Source organism: Cannabis sativa, chromosome 9, assembly GCF_029168945.1.
Source record: "Cannabis sativa cultivar Pink pepper isolate KNU-18-1 chromosome 9, ASM2916894v1, whole genome shotgun sequence".
NCBI classification, from domain to species: Eukaryota; Viridiplantae; Streptophyta; class Magnoliopsida; order Rosales; family Cannabaceae; genus Cannabis; species Cannabis sativa.
In genome coordinates, this window is record NC_083609.1 from 60,751,701 (window position 1) to 60,773,228 (window position 21,528).

General features: G+C 29.2%; 2 protein-coding genes across 2 annotated transcripts; both read left to right on the top strand.

The window, feature by feature from the left end:
- The first annotated feature begins 309 nt into the window (after positions 1-309).
- On the top strand, positions 310-2,625 carry LOC115724083 (uncharacterized). The gene is made up of 2 exons (XM_030653537.2): positions 310-461; positions 1,287-2,625. Exon 2 carries the CDS (start codon positions 1,325-1,327, stop codon positions 2,522-2,524), a length of 1,200 nt encoding a protein of 399 aa, XP_030509397.2. The 5' UTR covers positions 310-461; positions 1,287-1,324; the 3' UTR covers positions 2,525-2,625.
- Positions 2,626-6,490: 3,865 nt separating this feature from the next.
- On the top strand, positions 6,491-8,903 carry LOC115723344 (rhomboid-like protein 14, mitochondrial). The gene is made up of 2 exons (XM_030652787.2): positions 6,491-6,954; positions 7,690-8,903. The coding sequence occupies exons 1-2, from the start codon at positions 6,745-6,747 to the stop codon at positions 8,500-8,502; spliced, it is 1,023 nt and encodes a 340-aa protein (XP_030508647.2). The 5' UTR covers positions 6,491-6,744; the 3' UTR covers positions 8,503-8,903.
- Positions 8,904-21,528: the final 12,625 nt, after the last annotated feature.

The window sequence follows — 21,528 nt, forward strand, 5'->3', positions numbered from 1 at the left end:
AGGTATATTTTTTAAGAATATGAATTGAAAGAAAAAAATTAAAAAAAATTAGTACAATTAAAAATATAAATTTTATATAAAATAAAAAAATATTAAAATGGGGTGCCTTTAGAACTTTTTGGGGTGTAAATAAAATTTCCCTAAAAGAGGACAATATAAAAAGGGTATAGAGTGCAATTTCCTCTATTTTACCTGGACAATGGTAAGCCCAAATCGAGTTTATTGGCCGGCCCATATTATCATAAGCCCAAATCCATTTTATTAGCGGGCCCATATTATCATAAGCCCAAACCCATACAACAACACAACCAACTCTCTTCTTCCTTAACTCAAATCCCAATTTGTATTAGGGTTTTAGGGTTTTAGCAGACCCAAACCAAAAGAACCTACCTTTACCTTCTTCTAAATCTCAACTCTCTCTCTCAGTTACTGAAAATCTATAATCACTACTTCACTCATAGGTATGAATTTCTTTTTCCTTCGATATTTGTTTTATTATGTTATTTTTTTGTTGATTCGTATTGAATTAGCTTTGAATTTCGAATAGTGCTACTGTTTATCTCCAATCTGATTAGTTAGCTTGAATACGATGTTTTCTAAATTTCAAAGACATTCTCTGATTGATTCCTATTCTTAAGAATAATGATTTGTTTTGTGGTGTATACAGTTTTATGCTTGAAAATTTATTTGAGTGTCAATATTTTTTCGAAAAATTCTTCACAAGATGAAAAATAGTTAGTGTTTTTGAAATGTGCTTGTACTGTTGTAGTCATATTTTTAGTAATTAAAGTATCTGTATAAAGGCAATTACACTTTCAGTTAATTTGAATTTCAGATTTCTTCCATTTGAGAATGGTTCTGAAAAGTTCATGGAAATGTTGTAAATTTTGTAACTTGTGCTGTGCATGCCTAATGCTGTTAAGATTGTCTTTAGTAAATTAGTAATATAGAATACTGTTAAAGTTAACTTTTCATTGGGTATATTCTCTTTAAACCCAAGAATCTGTTAAAAGCAAAACAAAATAAGGTTAGATAGACATTTGTTAATAGTTAAGAGATACGGGATAAGAGAGATATGCTTCAATGTTGAAATAATTTACTAGGGATTAAGGTTAAAGTGGTTAGATCTTGCCATATTCTTCATTGTTGTCTATTGTTAGTTTTTCCATTTCTATAGTTTTTCAATTAAGTAATTTATCCAATTACTGATTCCAAATGAGGCCTTTAAATTTTTGGGTTTGAATGGTAATTTGACTTCATACATTTCTTTTATTGAATGAATACAGATTTTGGAAAGTTTAAGATTTGGCCATTTTAAGCTGCAATGACGTTGCTTGAACTGATAACAAAGGCCACAGTCAGTGCCCAAACACCCACTACTCCACCAGATTACCCAGTTGTTCTTGACCCGGATTCCATTTTCCCCAATTTGAATCTAGAAGATAGTGAATTGTGTGCCTCAAATCTTGCTGTTCCGGTTACCGGATGGAAAATCTCTCAATTAGATTCTGAGATTATTGACTTGTGCAAGCATTTCTTTACTAAGCTTCAGGGAAAGCTCAAAAATCCAACTACTTTTGCTAAAGAGGAATTTTTGGAGACTCTGAAGTCGTTCCTTGAGAATGTTAATGAGAAACTTGGACTTTCGATTAGGGTTACTTCTTCCAACAGTGGGTATACTAAGGTCTTAGTTGAGAAAGTAGGGTTCTGTATGGGCAAAGATGTTGCTGCTTTGGTTTTGGAAGCCTGCATTGTTTTTGAGATTTGGGAATTGGTAGAGACCTTGATTTCATATGGCCTTGTTGTAAATTCTTGTTATCCTAGTTTGGTTCCTAAACTCGTAGCAAGTGAGAGATCAGACCTACTTTGTCATTGCATTAAACAGGCATCTGATCTTGGCTCATCAGAGTTGCTCGCCATCTTGAAGTATTTCCTTAGTTTTTCCAAAAAAGCTGCTAGTGATAATACCATGCTAAATGTTCGAAACGAATGGGAGAAACAAGCACTGTTTGCCATGGAGAAAGCCACTGACAAAACTCTCTCGGTAGAAAATTCTATCCTCGCAAAGGAGGCTGCGGTTTTGCTCATGTTGGCATATGATAATTTCTCTTCTCAAGAGCTGTGTTTGCATTATCTATTGGCATCAGTGAATATCGATGATGTTGTCTTATCTTCAGCCTTTAGCAAGTTGAATGGGAAAGAGATGAAGAGCTTAATTCGGTATTTGGGAAAGTGGCTGAAGAAGTATGAAAGGTTTCCTCAAGCTGTTCCTTGCCAAAAGGCATCAACCTTGTTCGGTTTGAAGGCTTGTGATTGGGTTCCTAAGCTCGAAGATGTTGCGAGATGTCTCGGTTTAGTGTTGGATGGGAACTTTTCGGCTCTGGTGTTGCATCCCGGGTTTCATGAAGAACTCATATCCATAGAGTCAGTGGTTTGTTCTTTAGCCTTGGATTCAAGACTATTCTGTTCTGTGGCTAATGTGATTGAAAAATTTGAAAAGTCAAAGTTAGTTCAAGGTAGCTAAGGTAGAACATGTTATAGTTACTTTTGAGTCAAAAATTTTGCTGTCATTGTAATGTTAATTATTTGGGAATGAATTATTCATCCTTTAATTTTTCTTTTTAATGTTTTTCTCTTACTCAAGTTTATATTCATAATCATATACTGAGTTTTAATATGTAGGATTAATGGTTTTGTGTTAATTTGCTACTTAATAAGAAAAGAGAGCTTAAATCCCTTTGTTGCATTGCAGCTCTCATTTCAAAAAAAAAACATTAGGAGTTAGTGATTGAAAAGCTGAAGTCTTTTAAAGATAAAGAACAAAATGGAAAATTGGTAATATTTATTTATTTTATATAAGTAATGATATGTGCAACAGGATTTACACACAAATATTACACATTTATGTGGTAAGTAATTGCAAATAGTCTCACTTATTAAAAGTGACTTGTGATATATGTATGTATTATGTTTATATATAATTTATGTGTGCACGTATCATTATTATTTATATATATAAATAAGGTGATTACACAGTGTAAATCTCTTCACTGCTTCTTCAGTTATTTTAACAATTTCAAAAACCACATGTCAACTATAAGGGTTTATACTTCACCTTACCTTGATTAAGTCATCGATAACTAGGTAACTACCTAAATAGTTTCTATCACACAGATGACACCACATACGACAAGCTAACCTTTAGAAGGGCCAATACTTTAATCCTTTTCGAGAAGGGTTGTGGGGAGTTTTGAAATCTTGACCCAAGCAAAGAAAGATACGCAATCCCTACTGCTACACCACACAATAAAAGCAACCCTTTAATTTTAAGCTTAGTTAAAGTCACTATAACTTTGCAAAAATTGCGATTGGTTTTGTAATTAGCACTCCTCATTCATTTATATATATAGAGAGAGTTTTCGCCTTTAATTATTTCGACACATATTTTCAGGCGCGAAAATTATAATTAGCACTCTTCATTCATTCATTTATATATTTAGAGGAATTTCATCTATTAACTTCTTACTCAACCTTCACACCTAGAATATTTTTTTCAATTTTTTTTAGGGATATTTACATAAATTAATAATTTTTGTAAAATTTTTACATTTTTAAATTTTTTTTTTTTTTTTACATTTTTACGATATTCTATAAAAAACACACACAAAAAATAAATAAATAAGAAAACTACATAAAAGTAACAAGAGAACAACATCAAAAGATTCAAAACAACATAAAAAATAATATACAAATAATAAAAAACAACAACAAAAAAAATAAAAGTACAACATAAAAATACATAAAAAGATTGTATTTTATGTAAATAAAATCTAAAAAAAATCATAAAAATATTAAAAATTTCGTGCATATTGTATTTTTGTAATTTTTTTAATTGTTTTTTATATTTTTTTAAAGGGTAAATAGCGGCATAAGTACCCAAAGTTTGGTATAAGTACCCAATATTTGTAAAACTGTAATTTTCCTCCAGTTTTGTCAAGACAGACTCCGTTCTGAATTTATTAAAGGAACATTTGAAAGTAACTGATACTATATATTTACAAACATTGGGTACTTATGCCGCTAAAAATAAACATTGGGATTATGCCACTTACAAACTTGAAACTTTAAATACTTATGCCACTATTTACCCATTTTTAAATTATTCATTTTTTATGACAAAATGTATGTATTAAATTTTTCAAAAAAAAAAAAATTATGATATCGGCAACAATTTTTTTTTATATTTATGTTTGGGATTTTTTCTATAATAAACTGAAAATGGAAAAAAATTACATTTATGACCTACATAGAGAAAATAAACAAAAATAGAAACTAAAAGTTGTTATTTACAAAAATACCTGCAAAAAAAAAAACGGAGGGGATCCTCCTTCTTCGTGACCCAGCTGTAGAACCCCAACAACCATTTTCAACCATTTTCATTCCAAAACTAGGAAAATCATATCTAAAAAAATGTAGATCTCAAAGAAAAACTACTCAGATCCCGAAAATCCAAATACAAAAAGGGAAAAAAAAATTATCCAACCTCCATTGTTGTACAAAAAAAAAAAAACTCAAAAACAACATTAAGTCAAAAGCCCAACGCCTTCAGAGGAGAAGAATCGAAGAGAATGAGATCTGTAATCATTGAAACTCACCCATGATTGAATCAGAGAAATAATTGAAGGTAATACAATTTCTTCATGAACATCTTCCAATCTTTTATTCTACATAAATGAGAATTTGTTATTAATTGAGGAAAACTGGAATAAATTGAAATAATAATAAAATATTGGTGAATTTGAACAAAAAAACAACGGTTTGCATAAAACAAATATTAATGCATATAATTATATGCTACAGAGTTTTAATCTGCAAACAGTTGTTTCTAAGTTGTTTTCCAGTAAAATAATGGTTGTTTGGAATCTGCAAACGAGAAATGATGAATCTATTCTTATTAATTACTGAATGCTTTAAAATAGTTGTTTAATAGTTGATTTGACAGATTAAAATAGTCGTCCAGATCAAAATGTTATCTGCAAATGTTGTTGCTAGAAAGAGTTGTTTAGTAGTTGTTTTGCCAGATTGAAATAGTTGTTTGCAACTTCTGAAATTGAAACAAATAAATAATTTACATTATTTCAGGATACGGAACCATTACAAATTTTGGTACAGAGCAATGGGCATTGGGATGACAACAACTCAACACAGGCAGATTTGCAGCAATCTGGAAACAACCCAGCAACAACTTCCAAGCAACAACTATCTGCGCACACAATTGGATCAGTTCAAGACGATACATTTTTTCTAGGAACAGGGACTGTGACATCATAATCAACCATACAACAACCAGAAAACAACAAAGAAAAAACTACAGCAATAGATGAATATAAAAACAACTAAAAAATAACTCAATAACAACACAAAAATAACATCAACAAAAATACATAAAAGAAATACAAAAAGAATGACAGAATACATAAAACCGTCATGATAAACGAGTAAAACATTGACAAAAAAAAAAAAACAAAATAGTTACTGTAAAAACAAACTCAATAAAATGATAAAAATCAAGGTAATAATACCTTGGATTTAACTTTAGGCTTTTCTCTCCCATCATGCATTTCGTTCTCAAAATCAGAATCGGATATAACCTAGAACAATAAGGGGGCAAAATTTAAAACACAAAATGTAATACGAAAAAACACAACAACTAGAAAAAAACTAAACAAAAATTGAAAAACAACAAAACCAAACTTACATCCTTTGTAGACTTCGAAGGTTTCGCTCTCTTTGCCTTACGAGACTCGACCTTATTTGGAAAGGGTCTTTTCTTAGTAGCAGATGGCTCTGGAACATCACCCATTACTTTCTTAGCAATGCGCTTCAAACCCATCTTAAGATCAACTTTATATGAATTTTTAGAATTTTTTTTAGCTGGAGATGGGGACTTCGAACCACTTCTAGTGGTGGTCATTTATAGAAGAAGAGAACACAATGGGGGAGGAAGAACTTACAGAGATTATCGAACAAAATAGAGATAGTGGCATAAATGGGAGGTTGAGAAAAAATGTGGGTAAGGGCTTCGACTGGGTGATCGTGGGCTATGGAGGTTGAAGAACAGAGGAAAGAGAAACAGAGAAAAAAAAAGAAAAAAAAGAAGAAGAAGAATAGGACAGATATGCAGGAGGTGGGGTGTTAGAATGGATAAAACATGACATATGCATGGTAAAGGTATATTTGTAATTATTGAACTTTTGAAAAAGTAAAATTGAAAAATAAAAAATGTAAAAAAGTTTAAATAACTGAGAATAAATAAAAATGTAAAAAAAAGGTAAAAAAGGACATGAAGCGTAAAAATATATTTACTAGATATGTTAAAAAAAATTAAATTAAAATTGTAACTATAATAAATATTATTATGAAAAAAAAAAAATTAAAATAAAATATTTCGAGATGTATTTTCACAAAGGTTATAATTAATTAACACTCATTATTTATTAAATTATTATTCTATATTTAAAAAAGAAAAAACAAAAATGAAAACTTGAGAGAAAATAGAAGGAACAAGTGAAGTGTCTAGAACACTCCAAAGACCCATTGATTGTTCTTTCCTTAAAGCCCAAGAATTTCACACCATTTCCTTCCGCCATTGTTGTACCTTCAAACACCCACACTCTAAACGCTCTAAAGTTCCCAAATTGATCTCTCATTTTTAATTTTAGGGCTAATAAAAGTTGTTTTGCTATGGCGGGAAGAGGAGGCGGTAGAACCAGGGGTTTGTTGCCATTTCTGGCACTTGAAACCGTCCTCCATTATCGAAGGTTGGAGAGGAAGCCTCCCGTCACTGCCGGACTTATGGCTGCTAATTGTCTTATCTATTTGAGACCTGCTTTTCTCGATTCGATTCTTCCTACCATTGATGAAGTCTGGTTCAATCCTCGTCTCATTTTCAAGGTACCGATTTCCTTTATGATCTTTAGGAGTTTTGATTGATTCTTGTTGTTATTATTTCTGCTGTTTTGATTCAGTAATATTCAATTCAGATACAAAAGTTTTCAAATTTAACTTTCGTATAAGAATTAGAAATTTGGGGATAATTGGTGTGTTTTTTAATTTCTGAGTTCTTAAGGTTCTTAATCCAATATAACAATTACATATCTATAATTATGATTAAAGAACTTGTTAATTGGGCATTTTTTTCCCCACTGATTTAGTTTCAGTCCAATTTAACTGAATTTATGATTTGAGTAAACAGGAAGAATTTATCAAAGAATCAGAGAAATTATTTGGTAGGCGTAGGACTGATATTTTTCATGGTGTTTTAGAATTTCTTTCCTTACCAATTTAATTGTATGGTTTGTAGTTTGATCATTGATGATCATTTTAAGTCTGGGAATTCTCTGATTTTGTTGGACACAATTAAACTCTTTGAATTTGTAATGATTGGGTGATCATCATTATTAGTTTGATCTTTGATAATCATTTTAAGTCTGGGAATTCTTTGATTTTTTATGTTTTTGAATTTGTAGAGTTATTATTAGTTTGATACGAGTGATCATCATTATTAGTTTGATCATTGATAATCATTTTAAGTCTGGAAATTCTTTGATTTTTATGAACTGTTGAAACCTTTTGAATTTGTAGACTATTTATAATTATTAGCTTGATATGGTTGATTAATTCCAACAGTATGGGGACTTGAAGCGATTTTTCTTGTCGCCATTCTATCACATTGGCGAGCCTCATTTGTTTTACAACATGTTGTCACTCTTATGGAAAGGCGTTCAGCTCGAAACTTCAATGTCGAGTGTTGAATTCGCATCCATGGTTGCTTCTTTGCTCGCAATGTCCCAAGGAATAACCCTTCTGCTTGCCAAGTCGCTTCTATTGTTCTTCGATTATGGAAAACCATATTACTCTGAGTATGCAGTTGGATTTTCCGGGGTCTTATTTGCCATGAAAGTAGTCCTCAACGCACAGTCTTCAAACTACACCGACGTTTATGGACTCATAGTCCCATCTCGCTATGCTGCTTGGGCAGAACTGATTCTTATCCAAATGTTTGTTCCCGGGGTTTCCTTCCTCGGTCATCTGGGTGGAATTCTGGCTGGGATTGCTTATCTTCGGTTGAAGGGTAGTTTTTCTGGACCCGACCCGCTCTCTATCCTCATTGGAGCTTTCAGTCAAGGTCTCACGAGCTTTGTAACATGGCCAATGAGGATTGTTAAGGACTTGTTTCGATGGAGGAGACGAAGAATATCTGGTAGGGGATATGTTGGAGGGGGCGGGAATAGGCGAGGAAGAGCTGAATCTCAGGCCACTTGGAGATGCCCTGCTTGCACCTATGATAATTATGGCTTGTTAAGCATATGTGAGATGTGTGGCACCAGTAGGAATGGGGATGATTTATCGAGTTTTAGTCCTCCATTTTCGAGGGGTTCGGATGATCGCCTTTCTCTAGATGAGCTACGCCGAAGGAGAATTGAAAGATTTAACAGGTAAAGATTTAATGGGGTTTTGATGTATTTGGGGGTTAGAGACTATCATATAGTTTGGCAAAGATGTATATGAAGAAATCGAAATTGATCTGCCATTGATGGTTTCTCATTCCTTCCCTGAATTAGGAATATACACACAAACAGAGCTTATTCTAAGACCAAACTCTTCAACTCTTAAATGGCAAAGTTTGATGGGAAAATATTATATATGTTTTTTTTTTTCATTATTCAACGATATAGAAAGGATGTCCTAAGTTAGAGAGTTTAATTGGTAAATAAGTTTCTGAACTGCAAATTTAGTATTTGTTTTTGGTCTTTTGAAAAAAAAAATGTATATTTTAAATTTGTAAGTTTGAATTTTTCTTTCCCAGAAATGGAAGTATATAATTTTATTTTTTTTGCAAAGATATTTAAAATTGAATTTGTAAAATAGTTTTCTGATATTTAAATGAATATTTAAATTAAAATAATCGGTTAATTACTGCTCTATTTGTAATTAATGCTATAAGAATTTTTTAAAAAATATATCAATATTTACATATATGTTAAAATACAATATTTTTTTTTTTTTTTTTTTTTTAAAAATGAAATAATAACTTCATTGAATAATTAGCATTCAGAATACAATATTTGAAGAAACACTGAGTTAAAATTTTGAACTATTTTAGCTTGATGGAGTTTCTTTTTAACAATATTTATTTATATTTATACTTTATGAGCTATTAGTGCTTTAAGAGCATTTCAACAATTTCTTTACCTATTTTTTAAAATAAATTAAGGAATATAGCTGTTTTTTGTGCAGTTCTATTATAATATTTTTTTTATATAATAATAAAAAATAATAAATAAAAAAATTATTTTAATTTATAATAATATTTAAATTATTTTAATATGTAATATAGTCGAGTGTGAGAATAGCTCGAGGTAGGATAGGTTACACTTCATGTCTGATCAGTATGAGTGAGAGTAGATTATCGTATGTGATGACAATGTGTGATAAGATACTGTGTGTTATGATTCATATATGTATTAAGAACCAAAAGTGCTGAGGTTGGGTTGTTCTTTTGCCATTGACGAAGCTTTGCCTTTCGTCGTCAAAAATGGAGGCCACCACCACAGATCTAGCCTTCACAGTCGAAGACCACCAAGAGTTCATCTCCTCCTCGCGCATACACCACGGATCTGGCCTAAAAACAACACTATGTTTTGGGGTTTTTTTCTGTAAAAAAACAAACTTGCAACACCAGATCCCAAAACCCAGTTCTCCCTCCTGCCCGATCTCATGAGCCCACCCTTTCTCTATCTCGTCTTTATCTCTTCTCGTCGAACCTAGAAAAATCAAAACCCGAACCCTGACAGTCCACCCTCGAGCGCCTTTCCTGTCCGTCTTTCTCCTTTTCTCCTTCTCGGATGTGGGCGACAGTGGTGGTGCTCCGGTCACCGCAGGCCATGAATGGAGGCCACAAATCGTGGTGGAGCTACGGTTGAACTCTCGTGTTTGGCTGGGATGATGAAAAAGATAAACAAGAAAAAAAAAATGAAAAAAACAAAAGAAAATATATAATAAAATAAATTTATAATTTTAAAATATATTTTTTAATTTTTATTTTATTTTAATTTTTTTAATTAAAATTATTATTTGGACCAATAAAAAATTGACACGTGGCACTTTGTTTGAGTTTAACGGATCAGTTAAAAAAGGAACCAACGGACTTACAGATAATGTCACCTTGGGGACTAATCTGCATCAAATCTAAATTTTTGGAAACTTTTGCCGCAATTATTCCTATTATTTAATGGGTGGATAATTTAGTAAAATTATGACTTTTGTTTTGTGTAGGATTCAAAATGTAAACTTAATATAATTCATTTATTTAGTAAATTTAGATTTTCAGAAACTAACTTGTATATATAGAAAGCAATATATACATACAATGAGTAATAATTTATATCCAAGAATTTAGTTGTATAAATATAGAGCAATATATGCATACAATGAGTAATAATTTATATCTATGAACTAACTTGTATATATATGAAGCAATATATGCATACAATGAATAATAATTTATTCCGTGAACTAACTTGTACAGAATATATTTAGAAAATTAATTTATATATATGGAGCAATATTTCATATAATGAATAATAATTTATATTCAGAGTAAATATCATATACTCACATACTAATATTGTGTAGTTTAGTTAGATGTTATCTTGTTATGTACTATAAGTTGTGTATATAACAAAATACTAGTACTTTAATATCTATATATAGTTAACATTATAATAGTTATATTTAATTAATTTGATTGTTGTAAATAATAAAATCATATCAAATATTAAAAAAAGTTATGTACCTGTTGAGAAAAGAATTTCATAATACTTAATAATCAACTATGAAAATAATATACTTATCAAAAAAAAAATTATGAAAATAATATTATAGTGAAGAACCTAATACTAAATTAAAGAAAAAAAAAACTAATTGAGAAAAAAAATTAGAATAATTAATTTTTTGAAAAAAAATATCCAAACTATTTAAAAAGACTTGTTAACATATATAATTATTTTATATACTTAACGTGTATTTTTCTTTTTAATGAAAAAATTAAAATAATTAATTTTTTTTGAATTGTATATAAATATTTATAAATTATTAAAAAAGAAGAGAAGATTAAGGATAAAATTGTATTTTAAATCATTTTACCCTAATAAAAAATTAAAAAGTGAGATTAATTAAGGAGAAAATAATTAAAAGTATTTGGAGTAATTTTAAAATGTCACATCATCGCTTCATATCTCTTCTTTATATAGATACTAGGAAACAGGCCGCGCTTCGCGTGCGGCGATTAATGGTAATATTTACTGTTATAGCTAATTTGCACATTGTGTATTGGAGGACAAATACAAAAAATAGGCCAAATTTAATCCAAAATATACACCATCTATTGGAGATGGTCTTGTCTTAGATGTCAAAATAGATAAGAGGTCTACCGAAATACCCTTTAAGTGCATGGTAGACTTACCCAATAATCTCTTACTAACTTATTATTTGTTTCTAACAAAATCTAATTAGAAAAACCTAAATTTTTAGAACATCATAAAATAATTGAAGTTTGAAATATTACAAGCACAAAATAGGAAAAAAAAAAACAAAATAAAATGAGATTTTTTTTTTTTTTTTAATTTAAGCGTTTATATATTATAATGTATATTTTGGGACTCAAACTCAGGACCTCCAACACACACATATTCTCTTATGGTCACTTGAGGCTCTCTTGAGCTAGCCTCAAGCAAGTAGTAAATAAAATGACATTTAGTAATAACATGTGTCACTTAAAAAAAAATAACATAAGTTACACTGTAATTTTGAAAAAAAATAGGTTATTGTAATTTAATTAAAGTGCTACTACTACTTATTTATTCATTCATTTTTTTTAAGTAAGTACTTACTTTTTTAATTTTAAAAAATTATTTAATAGATAATGGTACACTAATATTGGCCGGTTACTAATTTCAGCTAAAATTCATATACCTTTACTATAAATGAAGCTATCTTAATCATAAGATACCAAAAGTACATATTTTATATCAATCTAATGGTTTAAAATATAAGCTAATTAGTAATTTTTTCCCCTGAACTTTGACATGTATTAAATTGTACCCCTGAACTTTTTTGGCCGTTAAAAATTCCCCTCGAACTATTGAGATTGTTAAATTTAAGGACTTTTGTCTAATTTCATTCAATTTACTGTTTCAATGATTGTTTATGTACTAAATCATGCTCCCCAAAATTTGATATTTACCAAATCATGCCCCTCAAACTTTGATATGTACTAAATAATGCCCCTTGAACTTTTATCCATGTTAGAATTTTTTTACTAAAATTAGACAAAAGTCCTTAAATTTAACAATTTCAATAGTTCGAGGAGAATTTTTAACGGCCAAAAAAGTTCAGGGGGCACAATTTAGTACATGTCAAAGTTCGAAAGGAAAAATTACTAATTAGCCTAAAATATATTGAGGTTTCACATCCCTCAAATATTAGTGAGGTTTTATATAATTGGTCATAAAACAATTCATTTAAAAAACAAAAAAAAAAAAAAAAAAAAAAAGGAAAAACGTGATATATATAGAACAATATACATATAAGAGAATTTATCTTATATGTTTTTCCTTTCACCAACGCGTGTAACCCACGCGTCTTTACACTCAAAAAAAAAAAAACCCCACGCGTCTTTTATTATTTTTTTTTTGCAAAATACGCGTCTTTTATTTATGTTATGTTTTTTATGTGCTTTGCCAGATCACCAAAATTTTAATAAACAGCTCAAAATTCTAATCTTGAAAATTTTTGGTAGTTGATTTAAACTCAAAATTTAGTGTCAGTGTGGATTTTATTCGATGACGATTGTTATGGGATTACGTAAAATATGTATTTTTTCCTTAAATTATATAAGGCTAATTATGTAATACTTCACTTTATTTTGTGGTGTGTGATTCCTCTATTTATTCTCAACCATTAATTATTTTTGAAAAAGCAAAAAGTTAGGCAACCTTAGAGAAAATTTTGGAGAAAATTTGTTCTTATTTGAATTTATATCTTCCTTTCTCATATATAATTTTACATAATAGTGGATATTTAATAATTTGGTGATATTATTAAATAAAAAATTGCGGTTTTTTTTAGCAAAATAAACATAAATTAATATTAAAATAAATGTAATTAACTTTAATTAACCTTAACATTTTATTAAAAAAAACATAAACTTTAATTTTATTTGTTTGTTGAATATTTAACTTTAATTTTGTAATGTGTTTGTTTTGTTTCACTTTGCTCATATTTGAGTAATTCATTGAATTTGTACTACACTCATAATTACCAGGGTAAATACTATTTTGGACCTTATGTTTTACAAAAGTTACCAATTGGATCCTCTGTTTTGTTAAATGACAAAATATGTATTTTCTAAAATGGTACAAATAGGACCCTGAGCTTAATTTTTGACAATTTTTTTTAATATAACTAACTTGAAAATATAAACAAATACAGAAAATGTAAACAGTTTTGTCATAACACTTTTACATCGGATTCTTATTAAATTTTCTTTTGATAAAAAATCAGTTCAGGGTCCTATTTTTACTATTTTAGAAAATACAAGGTCCATTTTGTCATTTAACAAAACAGAGGGTCCAATCGGTAACTTTTGCAAAACACAGGGTCCAAAATAGCATTTACCCTAATTACTAAGCCCTAATCTTGTGATAGAATTTTGGCTTACGAACAGCTGATTTCCTGCTTCATGACCATAACTTGAAGTCCTGCAGTCTTCTCGGAAAAGATCAATGCACTATGGCTATAAGGACCCCAAGTACCCTACATGGCAGCAAGTTCCAGTGCTTGAGGATGAAGAGGACCGCGACTACATCGCTTGCATCTATTATTTAAATAATGTAACCACTCGGGAAGTCGCCGTGGTTGAAGAAGGGGCTCCCCGAGGTAATACTTCTTGCTTTTATGGATGGTCTCCTTGTTGGAAATATTTTATCAGGATCTAAATTTACTAACATGCATGTTGATTAACACTCTAAATATGAATTCTCTAAAACAATGGAATTAAACACATTTAAAGTTAAGAAAACCTTACATTGGTTGCAGCAAAATAATATGTCTCCTTCCACTCAGATCTCTAACCCTTGTTCCTTTCTGTCGTAGAGTATTATCAAGATCTGAGCTCAATTCTCCTTCAAGTGTTGGATTCTTCATAGTCTTACACACTATGATTGAGTACTTGAATTGCTATGGGTGGGCATGTACTCTTTCACTATAATGCTCGAAAATAAAGAAGAAGGAGAGAGAGGGAGATTCGAATTCTATAGAAGGAGACTCTCAAGTCTCTAGTTGTCTCACAAAGTTAAAAAATTAGAATAATAGGTTGGATGAGAATGAGAGTCATCTTATTCCTTATATAGGATTTCTCCTAGGGTTAGATTTAATTATATGGCATTAAAAAATGATAAAAATTAGCCAAAAATTCTCCTAAAGTGGTCGACCATATAATGGGCCCCACTAGTGACAATTTTGCCATTTTGTTCAATAATTTATCTTTTCTTTCACAAATACCATATTTTCTAATTTTAATTTTTTAAATGTCAAAACTATTTATTTAATAATTAAAATTAATTATCAAATAAAATTTCTATTTAACTTATTTATTAATTAGACTTAATAAAGTCCTTTAATTAATGAATCATGGAGAGGCCCCGCGAATCCAGAATAAATTAAGACCAAAGGATACACGGAGATTTACCTAGCCTCAGCATGCCATCCTAGGCATGGAAGGCTTACCCCTACTCCGAGTTTTGGAGTGCCCATGATCAAATTTGGCCTAAAGTGATACCCAGAAGGTTACTCGAAAGGCCTATCACGGACGTTGATCGCCCAAAAGAGATGCGGACATCTACCTTGAGGATATACCCGGATCGCCGAGCGACGGTTATGCTTTTTCTAACACGGTCATATCTTGTTCCCTGTGTCAAACCATGGTAGTGCGCACACCCCTACACCTTTTTTAGACGATTATTCCAGGAATTTATTTTTCAAGGTTAAACCTTTTGGCAACACGTGTCCTGTACGAATGGTGGTCCTCTATTGTCCAACTGCTTTAATGCACGAGCATAATACCTTTTAAGGAACCCAATAGTCAGCTCTTTGCATATATTGGTTACTTATATTTAGTGAGTTACTTACAGTGTCCATTGATATAATCAATACCAGTAGTTTACCCTCCTTGTATTGGTTCATAATTGGAATTGGTCAAATTACTATTTCACCCTTCTAATTACCTCTTTATCATTTAGTACCATTAACTGACTAGTAAAATCTACTTTACGACCTAAATTTGTGCATAGCTTTTCAGTCCCAGAATTAACACTTAAAGGGAACAAATCAAGTTCCTAGCCATCTACATTATTAGACTCCCAAAATAAAAGTTATGAATCTTGTCTCTGAAGGATTTTAGCAAGCGAATCAAAAAATCTAATAACATGAACAAGAGTTCATGATTTCTGAGAATTTAGGCTAATTTAAGCTGGTCCTTATAGTAAAGACAGGCTAATTGCATGTTGGTCCTGTTATATATAATCTTTCTTATATACAATACTTTTATCGAGATCCAAACTACATCAACAATCTGAATCAAAATTTCTCACACCAAGTGACGTGCATCAGTAAAACGTATTAGCAACTGTTTATTATAGTTCCTGACCATTTTATTCACAACGTATTATCTTAGTTCTCTTGTACCGTTACAATGTATGAATATGAATTTAAATCTTTTTTCAAATCTTGTTTATTGCTTTCATTTTTCAATTTTTGTTATTTCTTTGTTAGTTTAAAATCTAATTTTTGATTGCCAAATAGAAATAAGAATTTAATTAATTGGTACTTAGCTACAAATCTCGTGAAAACAATCACACTTTATTCGAGTTATTTGTAAAAATAATAAGTGCACTTGCGTGTTATATCAATATTTTTCATATTGTTAGACAAATATTTAAGATATTTTTAAATTTTCTTAAATTTCTGTTGATATTGAAAATACCTCTGATATATCCATGAAGTTCTAGTACCAATATTTCCATATATTTTTTTCATTGCTTAATATTTTTTATTTATAAAATATTGATATCTGGGAACAATTTTAAGCTATATATTGATATTGGCTTAATATTATTTTGAAGATATATTTTTATTGCTAATATTTATGTATTAAAAATTTTATAAAAAAAAATTTAGTAAGAAAAAGAATAATTACTTAAAACATAAGAGCAATTACGAATTACAAATATGGTTTCAAACTAAACCAATTTGTTTATAAGTTGATTTAGTTTTATTTGAGCATTTAATTGGTTTGGTTTAATTTTGAGATTTTTTTAAATAGAATACTAGGTTCGAGAAAAATAAATATCCAACTAAACTAATTTGTGAACAAATCCAATTATCAGTTAAAAATTAAATTTTTTAGTCTCTTCAATTAGGAGATATATATTGTTGCTTCAATATATCCGTAATATTAGATATAATTTTGTTTTCCTTGTTAGCAAAATATGGGATATGATTTTGTCCCGTGATGTACTTTCACGGAATGTATTCCGTGGTACATTAAATGGGTCTCAAGGTACATTAAATAAGTGTCAGGGTACGTTTCTACTTTTTAACCCTAATTACCCCTAGATCAATCTCAGCTGTCAGATCAAATAACTCCCTCATCTGACGGCTGTCGTACATCACGAATTACAATCCGTGAAAGTACAATAACGAGACAAAATCATATATATCCCAGCAAAATATATTTATTTTTATATATATATATATATGCAATAGAAATTTTGGAGTAATCACTCTAGTTTGATTAAATATTCTGGAACTCACACAATTCAATAATACAAATTTCTTCTTTCAAGATACATTTCTCCTTGTTATCCATACAATTCTCCAAACAATAGAAAAAACTAAATTGGCAATTTTATCCCTCAAAATTAAATGTCATTTAAAAACAAAAAAATAAATCAATATAAAAATAATTTATTTCTCAATATAACTATTGAAAACAGTCACCAAACTTGTTATAAACGGTCAAAAGTAAAAATTTAACCTGAAACTATAGTAAATAAAATTTGTCTTATGTGAGGGATCTCACACTTCAAATCACAAGTGAGGGATTACATAAATCCCCATTATATAAATATGAAAAAATTAGAGATTGATTTAACTTATGGTTTTTTTACAATTTAAGTTAGTTGTATGCAAAAATATTTCTATATTTTTAAGTTTTTATTAAATAAAGCCACATTTTCATTTTATTAACTTATGTTTAGAGATTTTTAATATTTTTTTAAAGCAAATCATTAATATATATACATTTATATTATTTTTATATTATAATTATTTTATTTATTTTAACTCTACATAATTATTCTTTCTTAGTTTAAATTTATATTTTATTTTTTCTTTAAAAAAATCTATTTTATATTAATATTTGTAGACGGTTTATTTTATTTTTGATTTAATCGTTACAAAGTATTTTTTTATTTATTTGAATATAAATTAACATTTTGATATTATATTTTATAAAAGAATGCAATGATAATTTTTTAAATTCTCAGGTACCAAGTTACTTTAGAAAACAGGATAAAAGACAAAAAGACAAAAACAAAAAAACATGTTACTTTTGCATTAAAATCAGTCAAAATATAACACACTAAACCTAATTTAATATTTCAGGTTCTAGTTACTTTAGCAAACATCAAGTTACTTTTGATTTGTCAATAAGTTACATTGTGTAAGAAATATAACACATCAACTAAATTTAATATTTCAGGTATCAAATTATTTTAGAAAATATTGAGTTACTTTTTGATGTTGCGAATAGGTTACATATGTGTAAAAAATATAGCACATCAACAAAATTTTATATTTTAGGTACCAAATATTACTCTAGAAAGTAAAATAAAAGACAAAAGATAGAAAATTATGTTACTAACAAAATTCAATATTCCAGGTACCAAGTTACTTTAGAAAATATCGGGTTACTTTTTGATATTATTAATAGGTTACATGTGTAAAAAAATATAGAAGAACAAGAAAATTTAATATTTCAAGTACCAAGTTACTTTCAAAAATATAATAAAAGACAAAAATGAAAAAAAAAAATGTTATGTTTGCATTAAAATCAGTCAAAATAGTACACAACTAATATTCTAGGTACCAGGTTACTTTAGAATCATCGAGTTACTTTTTGATGTTGCCAATAAGTTGCTTGTGTAATGGTAGTGGAGTTAAAAAAATATTATGTTACTTTTTGATGTTGCCAATAGACTACATGTGTAATGGTAGTGGTATTAAAAATGTATCGGGTTACTTTGTGATGTTGTCTCTGACATATGTTAGTTTTTATGGCATTTAAAAGTACTAGGTTACTATTTGTTATGCATGTAATTATTTAGGTTATTTTAATAATGTTAAAATAAGTAGTTTCCTTCTATCATTATCTTTATTAATTGTTTTAAATTACTTTTATAGTTACTTCTATAGTGTTCAGAGAAAGTATCTGGATAATTTTTTTGTTTTACTATGTTATTTTTTGTTATTGCATTTTTTAAGGTTCCAAATTATTTCTATGGTGATAAAAAGTATCATTTATATAACTATTAGATTACTTTTTATTTTTATTTATCTTTATATATTGAAAATTAACATTCTATTTTTTTTTCCATATTAATTAGGGTAAATAATTAAATATATATGTTATTTGATTATATGTGGCACTAGCAAACTTAAAATCTAAATTTAAAAATAAAAATAAAAAGTTATGATTCATGACAAAATATCATAAATATTTGTGTAATATTCTACACAAATATTTGTTCAACAGGTAGGGCCTCACTTCATATTTCATTATAATCTTTGTGTGGAATTTTAAGAGTTATAAAAAAACTTTAGAAATTTGTTATTGTCCGGTGTGAAACAAAAAATCAGACTATTACTAATTTTAAGAGGAAGGACTTTCCCCCAAAAAATCAGACTATTACTAATTTTAAGAGGAAGGACTTTCCCCCAAAAAATCAGACTTCACTTCATTTTTGTCTTCATTGAGGAAGGACTTTCCCCCACAACTATATAACTATTTTCACTTATGAAAAAAAGAAAATATAACTCTTTTTAGGAGCTAGCATGGAAACACTTGATCTGGTTTAAGTAAAATCAGGAAACGAATAATGTGGGATCATACAATTATTATGTTCACCATATCTATCTTAGCTGCCTTTATCCAAATAAAATTTCAATCAAAGCCCTTTTCTCCATTCGACACACAATTTGCGATGATTGTTAGAGAGTCCCACATTGCTAATGTGTAGAAAGAAAATAGAATATATAAGAGGAATGGGCTACTCCTCCCATTGCCAATTGGTTTTGGGATGGAACCTCATTCACCTTATTCACAAATTCTAACATGGTATCAGAGCAAAACAAAAAAAAAAAACTCTAGCGACTATTCAACCCCAAAAAATAAACCGATCGAAGTAGAGCCGAAAAAAAAAAAAGAGCCACCAAAAAGCCAAAAAAAAAAAAATTTGATCCAAGAGCCAAAGTCAAAAAACGCCACTCGTGATTCGGGGATAGTGAGCCAAAAATAAAAAAGAGCCACCAAAAATCCAAAAAATACCGATCCGAAAAGTAGAGCAAAAAGAGCCACTTGTGATCAGGGATAGTGAGCCAAAAAAGAGCCGCTTATGATCGAGTTGTCCAAGATGGTGAGCAAATAAAATAGCTACCATCTTGAGGGGGGATGTTAGAGAGTCCCACATTGCTAATGTGTAGAAAGAAAATAGAATATATAAGAGGAATGGGCTACTCCTCCCATTGCCAATTGGTTTTGGGATGGAACCTCATTCACCTTATTCACAAATTCTAACAATGATCTCAGCATTTTTTGTGGCTTTCATTGCTTATGTCTTCTCATGGAACTACGCAACACTGCAGCAGAATAATAATGCAACAAACGAGAATACTGAGATCATTTCCATTTCAACAAAGTTCAGCTTCTTGTTTGGTGCTCTCGCTTCGGTTTTGCTACTCTGTATTTTAATTCCTCTTTTCGGCTGGCTCTCTCTCTTATTTTGGATCCTCTATTTTCTTAAACTTACTTATGGATTACTAAATGCCGCACTTTACAAATTTTTTGACAATTTTTGTCAAGTTGTAAACGGTCAATTTTATCATAATAAACAAAATGTCCTCCCTGTTAGATTCAATACAACTTGAGGTCGGAGATGTGGCCATGGCCATCTCCGGACGAGACATTCTCCGACCTCAAGTTGGGTTAAATTTAGTTTTGGTTAAATTTAGTATAGTCAATAGTGAGTCCATCAATGATGTTAATGATGCAAGCTACAGATTCTTCACACCAATTTGATATTTGTCACACATGTATTAATATTTAATTTGGTTAATGTAAGAATTGTATTATTAGATTTTATGAATTTATAATTACATTTAGATTTTATTTGTGACAAATGATAAGTATTATTTTGGTTAATGTTTATATTAACAAACTCAAAGTGTTATTATTAAAAAATTGTAACATTAATAAATAGTTTTTGTTAAAAAAATTATAATAATATTGTGTAATAATTCTTAAAATATAACGTAATTAAAAATTATATAATTACTTTTTGAAAATATTATTAAAATAAGTATAATAAAAAAATCATAATATTAAAAAAGAGTTGTTATTAAAAAATTATAACAATATTAAAATAATTGTAATATGAGAGAAATTATACTTGTGATAAATAATTGTTTAAATCTTATTTTTAATATGATAAACATTTTAAAATTTTCTAAAAATTTACAAATAATTTTAATTATATATGATAGGGAAGAGAACGTGAAAGAAAGATCATTTGAGAACAAAATCTGTGTCAAGCACAGCTTCCAACTCCCAACTCCCAACTTGTAAACAAAGCAATCAAACATTTTTAATTAAAAATACTTCTCAAAAAAAGAGACCAACATCTCTAATAATTACACCACTTCACACACACTCACAGTTGTCAAAATTTCTCTTTATTATTTCTTTAAAAAAAATTATTTAATTAATTATATAACATTCTCCATTTATATATTAAATTAAGCTTCACATCTACCCATTAACATTCTCGATTTATATATTTAATTAAATAGAGTATTAATTTTAGTCAAATTTAGTAGATTCTTTTCCATTATTATATCAAGAGAAACACTATTCAATGTATTAGTACCTAACAACCATATAAATTGTCATTTTTAATGCAATGTAGTAACCCAATTTAATGCAAGATGAAACTAATTAAGATTGGGATTATTTAATTTTCTAAACTCTTGAATTTTGGAGATTTCGAGGCTGATTTTGTCAAATATTACTTTGAGAAGTGTTTGTATGATTTCCTTGAAAAAAATATTATGTTTATAAAGAACTTCATC